Below are 17,101 nucleotides of genomic sequence, written 5' to 3'. Positions count from 1 at the left end.
CAGTTCCCTTTTCCTTTCTCTCTCCTTTCTTGAAGAGTGGAGTGACATTGACAATTTTCCCATCTTCCGGAGCCATTCCAGAATCCAGTGATTCTTGAAAGATCATGCCTAATACCTCCACAATCTCTTCAGAACTCTGGAGCGTTCACTATCTGGTCTAGGTGACTTATCTAGCTTCAGACCTTCCAGCTTTCCAAGAGTCTTCTCTCTAGTCATGGCAGCTTCACACACTTCATGTCCCCTGTCATGGAGCCTCCACCTTCCTGCTAGTGTCTTCCACAGTGAAAATGGATGCCAAATGATTGCTCTGTTTCTTTGCTATTTCGTAGCCCCCCATTACTACCAGCCCAGCGTGATTTTGCAATGATCCAATATCCACTCTCACCTCTCTTTTACATTTTATGTATCTGACGAAACTGATGGTTTTAAACTCTTAAATATTATTGCTTAGCTTACTTCTGTATTGTATCCTGACCTTCCTAGTGATATTCTTATTACCTTCTGTTGCTTTTTAAAAGCTCCCCAACCCTCTAACTTCCCACTAATTTTCACTCTATTGTATGCTGTCTCTTTGGCTTTTATGTTGGCTTTGACTTCTCTAGTTAGCCATGGTTTGTTATCTTTCCTTTAAAGTGCTTCATCCTCTCTGGGATGTATATATCCTCAGTTTTCTGAATAGCTTTCAGAAATTCCAGCCATTGCTGCTCTACTGTCAGCCCTGCCAGTGTTCTTTTCCAATCAATTCTGGCCAACTCCTCTCTCATGCTTCTGTAATTCCCTTTACTCCACTGTAATACTGATACATCTGACTTTAGCTTCTCCTTCTCAGATTTGAGGGTGAATTCAATCAAATTATGATCACTTGCCCCTGAGGTTTCTTTTACCTTACGGTCTCTAATCAATTCTGGTTTATCGCACAACACCCAATCCAGAATAGCTGGCCTTCTAGTGGGTTCAACCAGCAGCTGCTCTAGAAAGCCCTCTTCATAGGCACTCTGGAAATCCCCCTCTCCAGTAATCCAGCACCAACTTGATTTTCCCAATCTAGCTGCATATTGAACTCCACCATGACTGTTGTAATATTGCCTTTCTGCATGCATTGCATTGAATCTTATGCTTTCTGGGAACAAAGTTAACAAACTTTAAATGCAACTTATCAATGCTTTGAATTTTGCTGTATGCAGAACGTCATATATGATCTTTTTGAATAAGTTTACTTGTCTCTGAAATGTTGTGACTGTGTTACTGTTGTGCTTTGGAGAATGGAGAAATCAGCCTAGGAATGGGTCTCCAGTGAGGCTGTCAATTTTGCTCATAGCCCACCAGTAATTGTACCACAATCATCCTCAGTCTAATCAGAAAAACAACACTTTGTAGGTATTATAATTTCATCTAAAATCATAGAGAAGTTCAGCATGGGAACCATTGTGCAAATGTAAATATAAATAAATAGCAATAAATGAGATGAACATGAATTAACAATGTAAAGTGTTCATAAAGTGTGATCATTGGTTGTGGGAACAGCAGAAACAGGATGAGTGTCGTTTTTGTTCTAGAGCTTGATGGTTGGGGGTAGCAACTGTTGTTGAACTTGCAGAAACTGAATGGAACTGTTGTTTGAACCAAACATTAGAGATGGGAGGAAATGTGGTCTAAATGACTTTGACCATAGAATGATTGTTGGTGCCAGATGGGGTGGACTGAGTATATCAGGAACTGCTGATCTTTGGGACTTTCACTCACAACAGTCTAGAGAATGGACTAAGAAACCAAAAAACATCCAGTGAGTAGCAGTTCTGTTGGTGAAAACGTTTTGTTAATGAGAGAGGTCAGAGGAGAATGGCCAAATGGGTTCTTGCTGACAGGAACTCCAATAGCCATGTGTTACAACAGCGTTGTGCAAATGAGCATCTCTGAATGCTGAGCCTTGAAATAGATTGGCTACAGCTGCAGAGGACTACGAACATACACTCTGTCGCCTCTTTATTAGGTCGAGGGTTTACCTAATAAAGTGGCCACTGAGTGCATTGTAACCTGTGATCAAATCCTTAACGTATGTGCAGTAGCTGTTTCTAGGCTATTATTCGTGAGTTGGAACGTGAATGATGCCAACGCTCATTCTGGATCTGGCAGCTAACAGGGCACCTGAAATCGGGGGCTTACTGAGAACGTAAGGGCACACTTCCACTCTGACCATTTGGGATTGCTTTTAGTTTAACACCACATTCCCTGGATGGGAAGGGAGGGAGTCAGTCTGAGTGCAGAAATGGAATGAGGAATTGCTCCTAATATGGTTAAAGAGCTGACGATGAAAGAAGCTGCGTACTTTATAGTGAGGCTTGTCACAGTTCCATTTGTGGGACAAAGTGCCTGTTCCATTTGTGTTTCAAAGTGCACGTTCAGTGTGGTTTATGGCAACTAACAACTTCAAACAAACTCATTCGACGTAGACCAGCTTGTTCAACTTCGAATGAGTTTACTCCGCTCTGAAACATCTTGACTGTGCGGCCGCTTTTTTGTACAATGGCGAACTCGACCCCGGAATGTGCTCCTGATGAAGATATTAACTCGTCCTACAACCCGCCCGTAATTATCGTCACATTCATCCTCGGGATTGTTGGAAATACGGTTGCTTTGTGGATCTTTTGTGCTCATGTGAAGTCCCGGAAACCAAGTATTGTGTATTCAGTGAATCTGATGATTGCGGACACTCTGTTAATGTGCTGTCTACCCTTCCGAGCTGATTATTTTCTCCGAGGGAAGGACTGGATTTTTGGTGAAGGACTGTGTCGACTGAACATATTCATGATTTCCCTGAACCGGATTGGCAGCGTCTTTTTCCTCATGGTTATTGCGATCGATCGTTACTTTAAGGTGGTCCATCCACACCACAAGGTAAACAAGATCACTACAAGGTGTGCGGTGATGATAGCAGGCGGTCTGTGGATTGTAGCGGTGGCTATTTGTTTGCACTTGCTGATAGACAAACATGACTTCAAACAACACAACGTGACAAACTGTGAGCCTTTCAGCATCAACAAGGCTCTGAGTCCCACAGCAGTTTGGACTGACTTTATTTTTATATTCTTTCAGTTTCTTTTGCCAGTTTCAGTTATCCTCTTCTCTACGTCCTCCATCATCTGGAAGTTACGCCAGATGGAAACTGGAATGCGGGGTAAATATAAGCGAACTGTGAAACTTGTGATAGCCGTGGCTGCAGTTTTTGTCATTTGCTTCTTGCCCACCAGTGTTGCTGTGGTCGCGGTTTTGGTCACTGAACTAAGAAGACCCTTCGACTGCAAGTCGTATCACACAGCAGTGAATATCTTTTACAATACGCTGTTTATAACGTATCTGAACAGTGTGGTCGATCCCATTATTTACTATTTTTCTACTTCGCAGTTTCAACATGCTTTAGAGAAGGCTCTACATGATCTTAATTTAAGCTCTTCCAGATCAGCCACTGAACCCGGAACATCCAAGGAGGAGCAGACTGTGGGTCAGCAAACGAGCTCTGTAACAGCTTTCTGATCGCTCAGGGTCCGCGTGAACTAGATGCCCTCAAAGCAAAGCTGATTAATGCGCCCGAAAGCAGAAAAAGATCAAATGGTAAAATTTTTGTGAGGGATAAGTTGATCTGAACGAACAAGTTCCGTAATACACTTCCCTTTATGTAGAGAAGAGATTGCATCGTATCTACAAAACTAAGTTTATTTCAGAGCTTGTTCGTTAAGAAATTCTTCCTTTCTTTAAAGCAGTTTCCCCAATTTTTTTTATGCCTTGGGGCCTTACAATTGCCTGAGGGGTCGGTGGACCACAGGTCGGAAATCCTGGTTTTAAGGGAAGGGTTCTATGTTATGTATGGGTATTTAGGATTTCCTCTTTCCATAGAAGCAACTTCTTCCTCAGATGAATTCAACCTGCGTGTCTCTATTGTAGCTAGCTTTTACCCGTTATAGTGGACCAATCTCAGGTTGACTGACTGCCCATCAGTATCTTCAGTAATCTTTTCTTTCTTTTTCAATCTTTTTATTATTATTATTATTAATAATATCAATATGATAAGATTAATACATAGATAGTGGGATTACAAACTTACAAGTTTAAACTGAACATGAAAGGATACACAAGCAATAGTTACAATATAGTTAAGTCTTCCCAAATCATGAATAATACAAATATCATATAAACAAAGCAAAACTAGGTATATCATATATATGTAAAAAAAAACAGAAAAGAGAAAAAGAAAAAAATCATTTAACCCTAAGGAAAACTAATCTAACAACCTAATAACTAATAAAGAGAAAAAAAGGAAGAAAAAAATAAAAAAATATAATGAATAATGGGCTGTTTATAGTATCTATAATAAAAAAAATACAAAATCATCAGTGTCGCCAACTCCGATCCTCATGATATGTATAATCAAAGCCGGATAAACGAATAGGTTTGGAACAGGATCAAATTACATCATATGAAAATATTGAATAAATGGTCTCCATGTCTTTTCAAATTTAATAGAAGGGTCAAATACAACACTTCTAATTTTCTCCAAATTCAGACATAACATAATTTGAGAAAGCCAATGAAATATGGTAGGGGGATTAATTTATTTTCAATTCAACAAAATAGATCTTCTAGCCATTAATGTAAGAAATGCAATCATTCGACAAGCAGAAGAAGATAAATGGATTGAGTCCATCATTGGTAAACCAAAAATTGCAGTAATAGGATGAGGTTGTAAATCAATGTTCAATACCTTGGAAATAATATCAAAAATGTCTTTCCAATATTTTTTCAAAAGTGGACCTGACCAAAACATATGAGTTAAAGACGCCATCTCAGAATGACGTCTGTCACATATAGGATTTATACAGGAATAAAAACGAGCCAATTTATCCTTGGACATATGAGCCCTGTGCTCAACTTTAAACTGTATTAATGAATGTTTAGCACATATAGATGATAAATTGACTAATTGAAGAATTTAATCCCAATTCTCAATAGGGATAGTAAGGTTAAGTTCTCTTTCCCAAGGATGATCAGCATTTGCAACAGAGATGACTATGCACTTCTTTAACCAGAGGGTGGTGAATCTGTGGAATTCTTTGCCACGGATGACTGTGGCGGTGAAATCATTGGGTATATTTAAAGTGGAGGTTGATGGGTTCTTGATTAATCAGGGCATGAAAGGTATGGGGATGAGGCAGGAGAACGGGATTGAGAAGAATAATAAATCAATCATGATGGAATGATGGGGCAGAATCGATGGGCTGAATGGCACAATTCTGCTCCTATGTCTTATGGGTGTCAGTGAAGTTACCAGAGGGTTGTAAGATCCTCTCTGCTATACTAATGTTAAAATAATTTAGCTAACCTGGTCGGCTCCATCTAGGAATGTCAACCAACAGCGATTTACTTGCTCTGGAAATGACTGTTGTGGATCATTGTTTGCAGCTAAGAACTCCAACACAAGATGGCAGTGTTGAAAGGAATGAACACCGAACATCTCTTGTGAAGAATGTCTTTACAAACAAGGGCGTGTGGGATACTGGGATAACAGGTGCTTTCCACATCCTGCCGCCAAACCCTCCCCACGCAATATTTCCAGCGTTCTTTTTTCCATTATTTCACATAGGCCTGCCTGAGCTTCAGTACGTCTATGACTACGTGCACGATTGCAGACATGCAGATAGTTGAATTGGGGAGGCTAGAATGTGGAAGAACGTTGTGATGCACGGTCGTGTGTGCTCAGATATATGCTTGTGATTTAACTGCATGCATGCTCGTGTGCAGAGGTACGCTGGTTATTGAGAACTATGAGTAGGGCAGCTGTGCAGCAGTGAATGATTTTAATATGCACTGAACTGCCTGACCACATTATAAACATCACGATGGAGTGTGGCCTGAGAGACTGCTGCTGCCTCTCCTCCCAGAAGCTTGGGGAATCGTGGCCAGGCTGCATGAAGGAGAGCAGAACTGACTTTTAACTTCCATTCTGCAGATATTTGTGGTAACACGAAATCTACTCTAGGAATGTGTTTATCTCTCTGTACTCTGTGAGTAAAGTGCATGGAACTGCAATTAAATATATTTAATTAGATGGATTTGAAGAATATTCTGCTCATTTCACTGAGGGCATCTGCTGGACCAATTTACCAGTACCCTGAGACCTCATCCTTAATAATCAACTCTGACATCTTCCCAACACCCAGGTGAGATGAACAGGCCTACAGTTCCCTTTTCCTTTCTCTCTCCTTTCTTGAAGAGTGGAGTGACATTGGCAATTTTCCCATCTTCCGGAACCATTCCAGAATCCAGTGATTCTTGAAAGATCATGCCTAATACCTCCACAATCTCTTCAGAACTCTGGAGCGTTCACTATCTGGTCTAGGTGACTTATCTACCTTCAGACCTTCCAGCTTTCCAAGAGTCTTCTCTCTAGTCATGGCAGCTTCACACACTTCATGGCGCCTGTCATGGAGCCTCCACCTTCCTGCTAGTGTCTTCCACAGTGAAAATGGATGCCAAATGATTGCTCTGTTTCTTTGCTATTTCATAGCCCCCCATTACTACCAGCCCAGCGTGATTTTGCAATGATCCAATATCCACTCTCACCTCTCTTTTACACTTTATGTATCTGATGAAACTGATGGTATTAAACTCTTTAGTATTATTGCTTAGCTTACTTCTGTTTTGCATCCTGACCTTCCTAGTGATATTCTTATTGCCTTCTGTTGCTTTTTAAAAGCTCCGCAACCCTCTAACTTCCCACTAATTTTCACTCTATTGTATGCTGTCTCTTTGGCTTTTATGTTGGCTTTGACTTCTCTAGTTAGCCATGGTTTGTTATCTTTCCTTTAAAGTGCTTCATCCTCTCTGGGATGTATATATCCTCAGTTTTCTGAATAGCTTTCAGAAATTCCAGCCATTGCTGCTCTACTGTCAGCCCTGCCAGTGTTCTTTTCCGATCAATTCTGGCCAACTCCTCTCTCATGCTTCTGTAATTCCCTTTACTCCACTGTAATACTGATACATCTGACTTTAGCTTCTCCTTCTCAGATTTGAGGGTGAATTCAATCAAATTATGATCACTTTCCCCAGAGGTTTCTATTACCTTAAGGTCTCTAATCAATTCTGGTTTATTGCACAACACCCAATCCAGAATAGCTGGCCTTCTGGTGGGTTCAACCAGCAGCTGCTCTAGAAAGCCCTCTTCATAGGCACTCTGGAAATCCCCCTCTCCAGTAATCCAGCACCAACTTGATTTTCCCAATCTACCTGCATATTGAATTCCACCATGACTGTTGTAATATTGCCTTTCTGCATGCATTGCATTGAATCTTATGCTTTCTGGGAGCAAAGTGAACAAACTTTAAATGCAACTTATCAATGCTTTGAATTTTGCTGTATGCAGAACGTCATATATGATCTTTTTGAATAAGTTTACTTGTCTCTGAAATGTTGTGACTGTGTTACTGTTGTGCTTTGGACAATGGAGAAATCAGCCCAGGAATGGGTCTCCAGTGAGGCTGTCAATTTTGCTCATAGCCCACCAGTAATTGTACCACAATCATCCTCAGTCTAATCAGAAAAACAACACTTTGTAGGTATTATAATTTCATCTAAAATCATAGAGAAGTTCAGCATGGGAACCATTGTGCAAATGCAAATATAAATAAATAGCAATAAATAAGGTGAACATGAAGTAACAATGTAAAGTGTTCATAAAGTGTGATCATTGGTTGTGGGAACAGCAGAAACAGGATGAGTGTCGTTTTTGTTCTAGAGCTTGATGGTTGGGGGTAGCAACTGTTGTTGAACTTGCAGAAACTGAATGGAACTGTTGTTTGAACCAAACATTAGAGATGGGAGGAAATGTGGTCTAAATGACTTTGACCATAGAATGATTGTTGGTGCCAGATGGGGTGGACTGAGTATATCAGGAACTGCTGATCTTTGGGACTTTCACTCACAACAGTCTAGAGAATGGACTAAGAAACCAAAAAACATCCAGTGAGTAGCAGTTCTGTTGGTGAAAACGTTTTGTTAATGAGAGAGGTCAGAGGAGAATGGCCAGATGGGTTCTTGCTGACAGGAAATCCAATAGCCATGTGTTACAACAGCGTTGTGCAAATGAGCATCTCTGAATGCTGAGCCTTGAAATAGATTGGCTACAGCTGCAGAGGACTACGAACATACACTCTGTCGCCTCTTTATTAGGTCGAGGGTTTACCTGTGCATTGTAACCTGTGATCAAATCCTTAACGTATGTGCAGTAGCTGTTTCTAGGCTATTATTCGTGAGTTGGAACGTGAATGATGCCAACGCTCATTCTGGATCTGGCAGCTAACAGGGCACCTGAAATCGGGGGCCTTACTGAGAACATAAGGGCACACTTCCACTCTGACCATTTGGGATTGCTTTTAGTTTAACACCACATTCCCTGGATGGGAAGGGAGGGAGTCAGTCTGAGTGCAGAAATGGAATGAGGAATTGCTCCTAATATGGTTAAAGAGCTGACGATGAAAGAAGCTGCGTACTTTATAGTGAGGCTTGTCACAGTTCCATTTGTGGGACAAAGTGCCTGTTCCATTTGTGTTTCAAAGTGCACGTTCAGTGTGGTTTATGGCAACTAACAACTTCAAACAAACTCATTCGACGTAGACCAGCTTGTTCAACTTCGAATGAGTTTACTCCGCTCTGAAACATCTTGACTGTGCGGCCGCTTTTTTGTACAATGGCGAACTCGACCCCGGAATGTGCTCCTGATGAAGATATTAACTCGTCCTACAACCCGCCCGTAATTATCGTCACATTCATCCTCGGGATTGTTGGAAATACGGTTGCTTTGTGGATCTTTTGTGCTCATGTGAAGTCCCGGAAACCAAGTATTGTGTATTCAGTGAATCTGATGATTGCGGACACTCTGTTAATGTGCTGTCTACCCTTCCGAGCTGATTATTTTCTCCGAGGGAAGGACTGGATTTTTGGTGAAGGACTGTGTCGACTGAACATATTCATGATTTCCCTGAACCGGATTGGCAGCGTCTTTTTCCTCATGGTTATTGCGATCGATCGTTACTTTAAGGTGGTCCATCCACACCACAAGGTAAACAAGATCACTACAAGGTGTGCGGTGATGATAACAGGCGGTCTGTGGATTGTAGCGGTGGCTATTTGTTTGCACTTGCTGATAGACAAACATGACTTCAAACAGCACAACGTGAGAAACTGTGAGCCTTTCAGCATCAACAAGGCTCTGAGTCCCACAGCAGTTTGGACTGACTTTATTTTTATATTCTTTCAGTTTCTTTTGCCAGTTTCAGTTATCCTCTTCTCTACGTCCTCCATCATCTGGAGGTTACGGCAGATGGAAACTGGAATGCGGGGTAAATATAAGCGAACTGTGAAACTTGTGATAGCCGTGGCTGCAGTTTTTGTCATTTGCTTCTTGCCCACCAGTGTTGCTGTGGTCGCGGTTTTGGTCACTGAACTAAGAAGACCCTTCGACTGCAAGTCGTATCACACAGCAGTGAATATCTTTTACAATACGCTGTTTATAACGTATCTGAACAGTGTGGTCGATCCCATTATTTACTATTTTTCTACTTCGCAGTTTCAACATGCTTTAGAGAAGGCTCTACATGATCTTAATTTAAGCTCTTCCAGATCAGCCACTGAACCCGGAACATCCAAGGAGGAGCAGACTGTGGGTCAGCAAACGAGCTCTGTAACAGCTTTCTGATCGCTCAGGGTCCGCGTGAACTAGATGCCCTCAAAGCAAAGCTGATTAATGCGCCCGAAAGCAGAAAAAGATCAAATGGTAATATTTTAGTGAGGGATAAGTTGATCTGAACGAACAAGTTCCGTAATACACTTCCCTTTATGTAGAGAAGAGATTGCATCGTATCTACAAAACTAAGTTTATTTCAGAGCTTGTTCGTTAAGAAATTCTTCCTTTCTTTAAAGCAGTTTCCCCAATTTTTTTTATGCCTTGGGGCCTTACAATTATCTGAGGGGTCGGTGGACCAGAGGTCGGAAATCCTGGTTTTAAGGGAAGGGTTCTATGTTATGTATGGGTATTTAGGATTTCCTCTTTCCATAGAAGCAACTTCTTCCTCAGATGAATTCAACCTGCGTGTCTCTATTGTAGCTAGCTTTTACCCGTTATAGTGGACCAATCTCAGGTTGACTGACTGCCCATCAGTATCTTCAGTAATCTTTTCTTTCTTTTTCAATCTTTTTATTATTATTATTAATAATAATATCAATATGATAAGATTAATACATAGATAGTGGGATTACAAACTTACAAGTTTAAACTGAACATGAAAGGATACACAAGCAATAGTTACAATATAGTTAAGTCTTCCCAAATCATGAATAATACAAATATCATATAAACAAAGCAAAACTAGGTATATCATATATACGTAAAAAAAAACAGAAAAGAGAAAAAGAAAAAAATCATTTAACCCTAAGGAAAACTAATCTAACAACCTAATAACTAATAAAGAGAAAAAAAGGAAGAAAAAAATAAAAAAATATAATGAATAATGGGCTGTTTATAGTATCTATAATAAAAAAATACAAAATCATCAGTGTCGCCAACTCCGATCCTCATGATATGTATAATCAAAACCGGATAAACGAATAGGTTTGGAACAGGATCAAGTTACATCATATGAAAATATTGAATAAATGGTCTCCATGTCTTTTCAAATTTAATAGAAGGGTCAAATACAACACTTCTAATTTTCTCCAAATTTAGACATAACATAGTTTGAGAAAGCCAATGAAATATGGTAGGGGGATTAATTTATTTTCAATTCAACAAAATAGATCTTCTAGCCATTAATGTAAGAAATGCAATCATTCGACAAGCAGAAGAAGATAAATGGATTGAGTCCATCATTGGTAAACCAAAAATTGCAGTAATAGGATGAGGTTGTAAATCAATGTTCAATACCTTGGAAATAATATCAAAAATGTCTTTCCAATATTTTTTCAAAAGCGGACCTGACCAAAACATATGAGTTAAAGACGCCATCTCAGAATGACATCTGTCACATATAGGATTTATACAGGAATAAAAACGAGCCAATTTATCCTTGGACATATGAGCCCTGTGCTCAACTTTAAACTGTATTCATGAATGTTTAGCACATATAGATGATAAATTGACTAATTGAAGAATTTAATCCCAATTCTCAATAGGGATAGTAAGGTTAAGTTCTCTTTCCCAAGGATGATCAGCATTTGCAACAGAGATGACTATGCACTTCTTTAACCAGAGGGTGGTGAATCTGTGGAATTCTTTGCCACGGATGACTGTGGCGGTGAAATCATTGGGTATATTTAAAGTGGAGGTTGATGGGTTCTTGATTAATCAGGGCATGAAAGGTATGGGGATGAGGCAGGAGAACGGGATTGAGAAGAATAATAAATCAATCATGATGGAATGATGGGGCAGAATCGATGGGCTGAATGGCACAATTCTGCTCCTATGTCTTATGGGTGTCAGTGAAGTTACCAGAGTGTTGTAAGATCCTCTCTGCTATACTAATGTTAAAATAATTTAGCTAACCTGGTCGGCTCCATCTAGGAATGTCAACCAACAGCGATTTACTTGCTCTGGAAATGCCTGTTGTGGATCATTGTTTGCAGCTAAGAACTCCAACACAAGATGGCAGTGTTGAAAGGAATGAACACCGAACATCCCTTGTGAAGAATGTCTTTACAAACAAGGGCGTGTGGGATACTGGGATAACAGGTGCTTTCCAGATCCTGCCGCCAAGCCCTCCCCACACACCCACAGAACCCAATTAATATATTTCCAGCGTTCTTTTTCCCATTATTTCACATAGGCCTGCCTGAGCTTCAGTACGTCTATGACTACGTGCACGATTGCAGACATGCAGATAGTTGGATTGGGGAGGCTAGAATGTGGAAGAACGTTGTGATGCACGGTCGTGTGTGCTCAGATATATGCTTGTGATTTAACTGCATGCATGCTCGTATACAGAGGTACGCTGGTTATTGAGAACTATGAGTAGGGCAGCTGTGCAGCAGTGAATGATTTTAATATGCACTGAACTGCCTCACCACATTATAAACATCACGATGGAGTGTGGCCTGAGAGACTGCTGCTGCCTCTCCTCCCAGAAGCTTGGGGAATCGTGGCCAGGCTGCATGAAGGAGAGCAGAACTGACTTTTAACTTCCATTCTGCAGATATTTGTGCTAACAGAAAATCTACTCTAGGAATGTGTTTATCTCTCTGTACTCTGTGAGTAAAGTGCATGGAACTGCAATTAAATCTATTTAATTAGATGGATTTGAAGAACATTCTGCTCATTTCACTGAGGGCATCTGCTGGACCAATTTACCAGTACCCTGAGACCTCATCCTTAATAATCAACTCTGACATCTTCCCAACACTGAGGTGAGATGAACTGGCCTACAGTTCCCTTTTCCTTTCTCTCTCCTTTCTTGAAGAGTGGAGTGACATTGGCAATTTTCCCATCTTCCGGAACCATTCCAGAATCCAGTGATTCTTGAAAGATCATGCCTAATACCTGCACAATCTCTTCAGAACTCTGGAGCGTTCACTATCTGGTCTAGGTGACTTATCTACCTTCAGACCTTCCAGCTTTCCAAGAGTCTTCTCTCTAGTCATGGCAGCTTCACACACTTCATGACCCCTGTCATGGAGCCTCCACCTTCCTGCTAGTGTCTTCCACAGTGAAAATGGATGCCAAATGATTGCTCTGTTTCTTTGCTATTTCGTAGCCCCCCATTACTACCAGTCCAGCGTGATTTTGCAATGATCCAATATCCACTCTCACCTCTCTTTTACACTTTATGTATCTGACGAAACTGATGGTATTAAACTCTTTAATATTATTGCTTAGCTTACTTCTGTTTTGCATCCTGACCTTCCTAGTGATATTCTTATTGCCTTCTGTTGCTTTTTAAAAGCTCCCCAACCCTCTAACTTCCCACTAATTTTCACTCTATTGTATGCTGTCTCTTTGGCTTTTATGTTGGCTTTGACTTCTCTAGTTAGCCATGGTTTGTTATCTTTCCTTTAAAGTGCTTCATCCTCTCTGGGATGTATATATCCTCAGTTTTCTGAATAGCTTTCAGAAATTCCAGCCATTGCTGCTCTACTGTCAGCCCTGCCAGTGTTCTTTTCCAATCAATTCTGGCCAACTCCTCTCTCATGCTTCTGTAATTCCCTTTACTCCACTGTAATACTGATACATCTGACTTTAGCTTCTCCTTCTCAGATTTGAGGGTGAATTCAATCAAATTATGATCACTTTCCCCAGAGGTTTCTTTTACCTTAAGGTCTCTAATCAATTCTGGTTTATCGCACAACACCCAATCCAGAATAGCTGGCCTTCTAGTGGGTTCAACCAGCAGCTGCTCTAGAAAGCCCTCTTCATAGGCACTCTGGAAATCCCCCTCTCCAGTAATCCAGCACCAACTTGATTTTCCCAATCTAGCTGCATATTGAATTCCCCCATGACTGTTGTAATATTGCCTTTCTGCATGTATTGCATTGAATCTTATGCTTTCTGGGAGCAAAGTGAACAAACTTTAAATGCAACTTATCAATGTTTTGAATTTTGCTGTATGCAGAACGTCATATATGATCTTTTTGAATAAGTTTACTTGTCTCTGAAATGTTGTGACTGTGCTCCTGTTGTGCTTTGGACAATGGAGAAATCAGCCCAGGGATGGGTCTCTAGTGAGGCTGTCAATTTTGCTCATAGCCCACCAGTAATTGTACCACAATCATTCTCAGTCTAATCAGAAAAACAACACTTTGTAGGTATTATAATTTCATCTAAAATCATAGAGAAGTTCAGCATGGGAACCATTGTGCAAATGCAAATATAAATAAATAGCAATAAATAAGGTGAACATGAAGTAACAAGGTAAAGTTTGCTTAAAGTGTGATCATTGGTTTTGGGAACAGCAGAAAGAGAATGAGTGTCGTTTTGTTCTATAGCTTGATGGTTGGGGGGTAGCAACTGTTGTTGAACTTGGTGGTTCACGTTGCAGAAACTCAATGCAACTGTTGTTTGAACCAAACATTAGAGTGTGGAAGAAATGTGATCTAAATGACTTTGACCATAGAATGATTGTTGGTGCCAGATGGGGAGGACTGAGTATATCAGGAACTGCTGGTCTTTGGGACTTTCACTCACAACAGTCTAGAGAATGAACCAAGAAACCAAAAAACATCCAGTGAGAAGCTGTTCTGTTTGTGAAAACGTTTTGTTAATGAGAGAGGTCAGAGGAGAATGGCCAAATGGGTTCTTGCTCACAGGAACTCCAATAACCATGTGTTACAACAGCGTTGTGCAAGTGAGTATCTCTGAATGCTAAGCCTTGAAATAGATTGGCGATAGCTGCAGAGGACTATGAACATACAGTCAGTCGCCTCTTTATTAGGTCGAGGGTTTACCTAATAAAGTGGCCACTGAGTGCATTGTAACCTGTGATCAAATCCTTAACGTATGTGCAGTAGCTGTTTCTAGGCTATTATTCGTGAGTTGGAATGTGAATGATGCCAACGCTCATTCTGGATCTGACAGCTAACAGGGCACCTGAAATCGGGGGCCTTACTGAGAACATAAGGGCACACTTCCACTCTGACCATTTGGGATTGCTTTTAGTTTAACACCACATTCCCTGGAAGGGAAGAGAGGGAGTCAATCTGAGTGAAGAAATGGAATGAGGAATTGCTCCTAATATGGTTAAAGAGTTGACGGTGAAAGAAGCTGTGTACTTTAGTGTGAGGCTTGTCACAGTTCCATTTGTGTGACAAAGTGCATGTTCCATTTGTGTTTCAAAGTGCACGTTCTGTGTGGTTTATGGCAACTAACAACTTAAAATTGTTGGGTTTTGGGTGCACATATTGTTCATTCTCTTTGCAAAGCACAACGTCACAGTGAGAAATGACTGATTTACACCATTATGTTTCTGGTGACTGTCAAACGTCCATTTACCCAAATACCAAGTTAATTTAACATTTTAAAGATTCTCTCCACATCCTCTTTTCTTCCTGCCGCATTCTACCACCTACCAAATTTGTATGTGGAGAGGATGTTTCCTCTGGTTGGGGCATGTAAGACCAGAAGGCACAGTTTCAGAATAGAAGGACGCCTTTTAAATGGAGATGAGGAACAATTTCTTTATCCAGAGAGAGGTCACTCTGAGCAATCCGTTGCCACAGGTGGCTGTGGATGCCAGGGCATTGGGTGTATTAAAGTCAGAAGTTGATACGTTCTCAGTTAGTCAGGGAATGATGAGATATGGAAACAAGGCAGGCGATCGGGGCTGAGAGGGAAAGTAGGTCAGCCATGATGAAATGGCAGAGCAGAGTCAATGGGCCAAATGGCCTAACTCTGTACCTATATCTTATGGCCTTATGGTGTAACACTAGGAGCAGTTCACTGCAGGCTATTCATCTACTATTCATCGAGTGATGCTTGATTCCAGACTCTCTTGAGAAGTGCTTAAAAACCTGAGTCCCCATGGTCAGGTGCCCTCAACACTGAGGTTCCCCATTTCCAGAATCCTCCATAAAGCTGGGTCCCTTTTCAAAGCCCTTTCCTTCTCCAGATCCATTCATCACTCTCTGCCAACTCAGCACTACAATTTGCTCACTCTGACCGAGTGAACCTGAATTTGCAACTCTCCCTTCAATAAGAATGACTCCTGCAATGTCATCAAACCTGCTGACAACGATAGTGTGTCAGTGCTCGTGCAAATTACTCTCTCCTGGACACTTGCTGATATTTCCAACAGGATCACGACCCACCACTGAGCATCAGGATTTCATCTCTCATGGGAATCCCTGATATATTTCCCTCGAAGACTCTATTTACCCTCCAGCGTTAGTTTTATAACTCACAGTTTGTTTCTAATACTTCCCCACAAGCCAACGGATCACAGATGCTTGTGACACCTCTGAAGCCCTCTGCTGCTTTGACTGTTTCTTCTTTCCTGGTCCCATAATGTCTCTCAGCATCTCCATTGCACACCAGGATAGATATTCATCCGCTCAGATATTTTGAAACCATTCTGTTCAGGAACCTTGCCACTCAAGCTGAATCATTTCCCCGAACCACAGGAAGTAGATGAACTTCTTCTATTACAATTCCTTAAATAAAAAAGAACAGTTGCTTAAATACAGCAGCTTCAATGATATCACTTTGTGCTCCATTTCTTGCATGATTATGAGGAAGCAAAATTGTTTGATGACTCTGTGTGATGTTTTGAAACTTCAAAATATTAAACTAATTCAAAAGCGAACAAGAGCTGAGAGATATATCTTAAGTTTGTTCTTTTACTTCAAAGGAGGCGCAAACATACCATGTGATGACGTATGCAATTTATGTAATTTACACAGAAATTAAAATTAATTATAATAAGAATCCTTAATCAATCAATATATATACAAGAGTTCTCAACTATTACAGAGTATTAAATACATATGAGGTCTGCAATATGTCCACCACTTGAGATCAGGAGCATTATCAACCCCTGTCCACCCCTACAGATATTTTTTTCCATTCTGAGATAATTATACAGCAGAATATACAGACCCACAAACCTGGATAATGTGCAAGTGGAGAGGATGTTTCCATTAGTAGGAGAGATTCAAATGATCTTGTATCGAAGGGCACAGTTTCAGAATAAGGGGGCATCTCAGTAGAACTGGGATGAGGAATTTCCTCAGGCAGAGTGTGGGGAATCTGTGGAATTCATTGTCATACAGGGCGGTGAAGGTCAAATCATCGAGTGCATTTTAGATAACGATTTGTAGGTCTTTGATTGGGGTTAAGGGTTATAGGATGAAGTTGGGAGAATGGAGTTGAAAAGAGAAACTCAGACATGCTTAAGTAGTGGAGCAGACTCACTGGTCTGACTAGCCTAATTCCAGTCCAATACTTGATGCTTCTCTGGTCCTCCACGGAAAGGCAGATGCTTCCTGATGGAGTGTCGGGTGGGTGTAGGTGAGGTGTGTGCTGCACATTGAGTTTCTGAAGTATGGGCATGAGCTTCTCAGTTCCATCCCGAAA

General features: G+C 40.8%; 2 protein-coding genes across 2 annotated transcripts; both read left to right on the top strand.

Moving 5' to 3' along the window:
* Positions 1-2,523: 2,523 nt before the first annotated feature.
* Positions 2,524-3,531, top strand: LOC140738928 (hydroxycarboxylic acid receptor 2-like). The gene has a single exon (XM_073066943.1). It carries the CDS (start codon positions 2,524-2,526, stop codon positions 3,529-3,531), a length of 1,008 nt encoding a protein of 335 aa, XP_072923044.1.
* A 5,206-nt stretch (positions 3,532-8,737) lies between these two features.
* Positions 8,738-9,745, top strand: LOC140738927 (hydroxycarboxylic acid receptor 2-like). Its single transcript, XM_073066942.1, has one exon. It carries the CDS (start codon positions 8,738-8,740, stop codon positions 9,743-9,745), a length of 1,008 nt encoding a protein of 335 aa, XP_072923043.1.
* Positions 9,746-17,101: the final 7,356 nt, after the last annotated feature.

The sequence above is a fragment of the Hemitrygon akajei genome, chromosome 14, assembly GCF_048418815.1.
Source record: "Hemitrygon akajei chromosome 14, sHemAka1.3, whole genome shotgun sequence".
Taxonomy (NCBI): Eukaryota; Metazoa; Chordata; class Chondrichthyes; order Myliobatiformes; family Dasyatidae; genus Hemitrygon; species Hemitrygon akajei.
This window is presented reverse-complemented; position numbering and strand designations above follow the sequence as displayed.

Bases quoted from the DNA above. Each gene is read 5' to 3' on its own strand.
- LOC140738927 (XM_073066942.1), top strand. From the start codon at position 8,738: ATGGCGAACTCGACCCCGGAATGTGCTCCTGATGAAGATATTAACTCG.
- LOC140738928 (XM_073066943.1), top strand. From the start codon at position 2,524: ATGGCGAACTCGACCCCGGAATGTGCTCCTGATGAAGATATTAACTCG.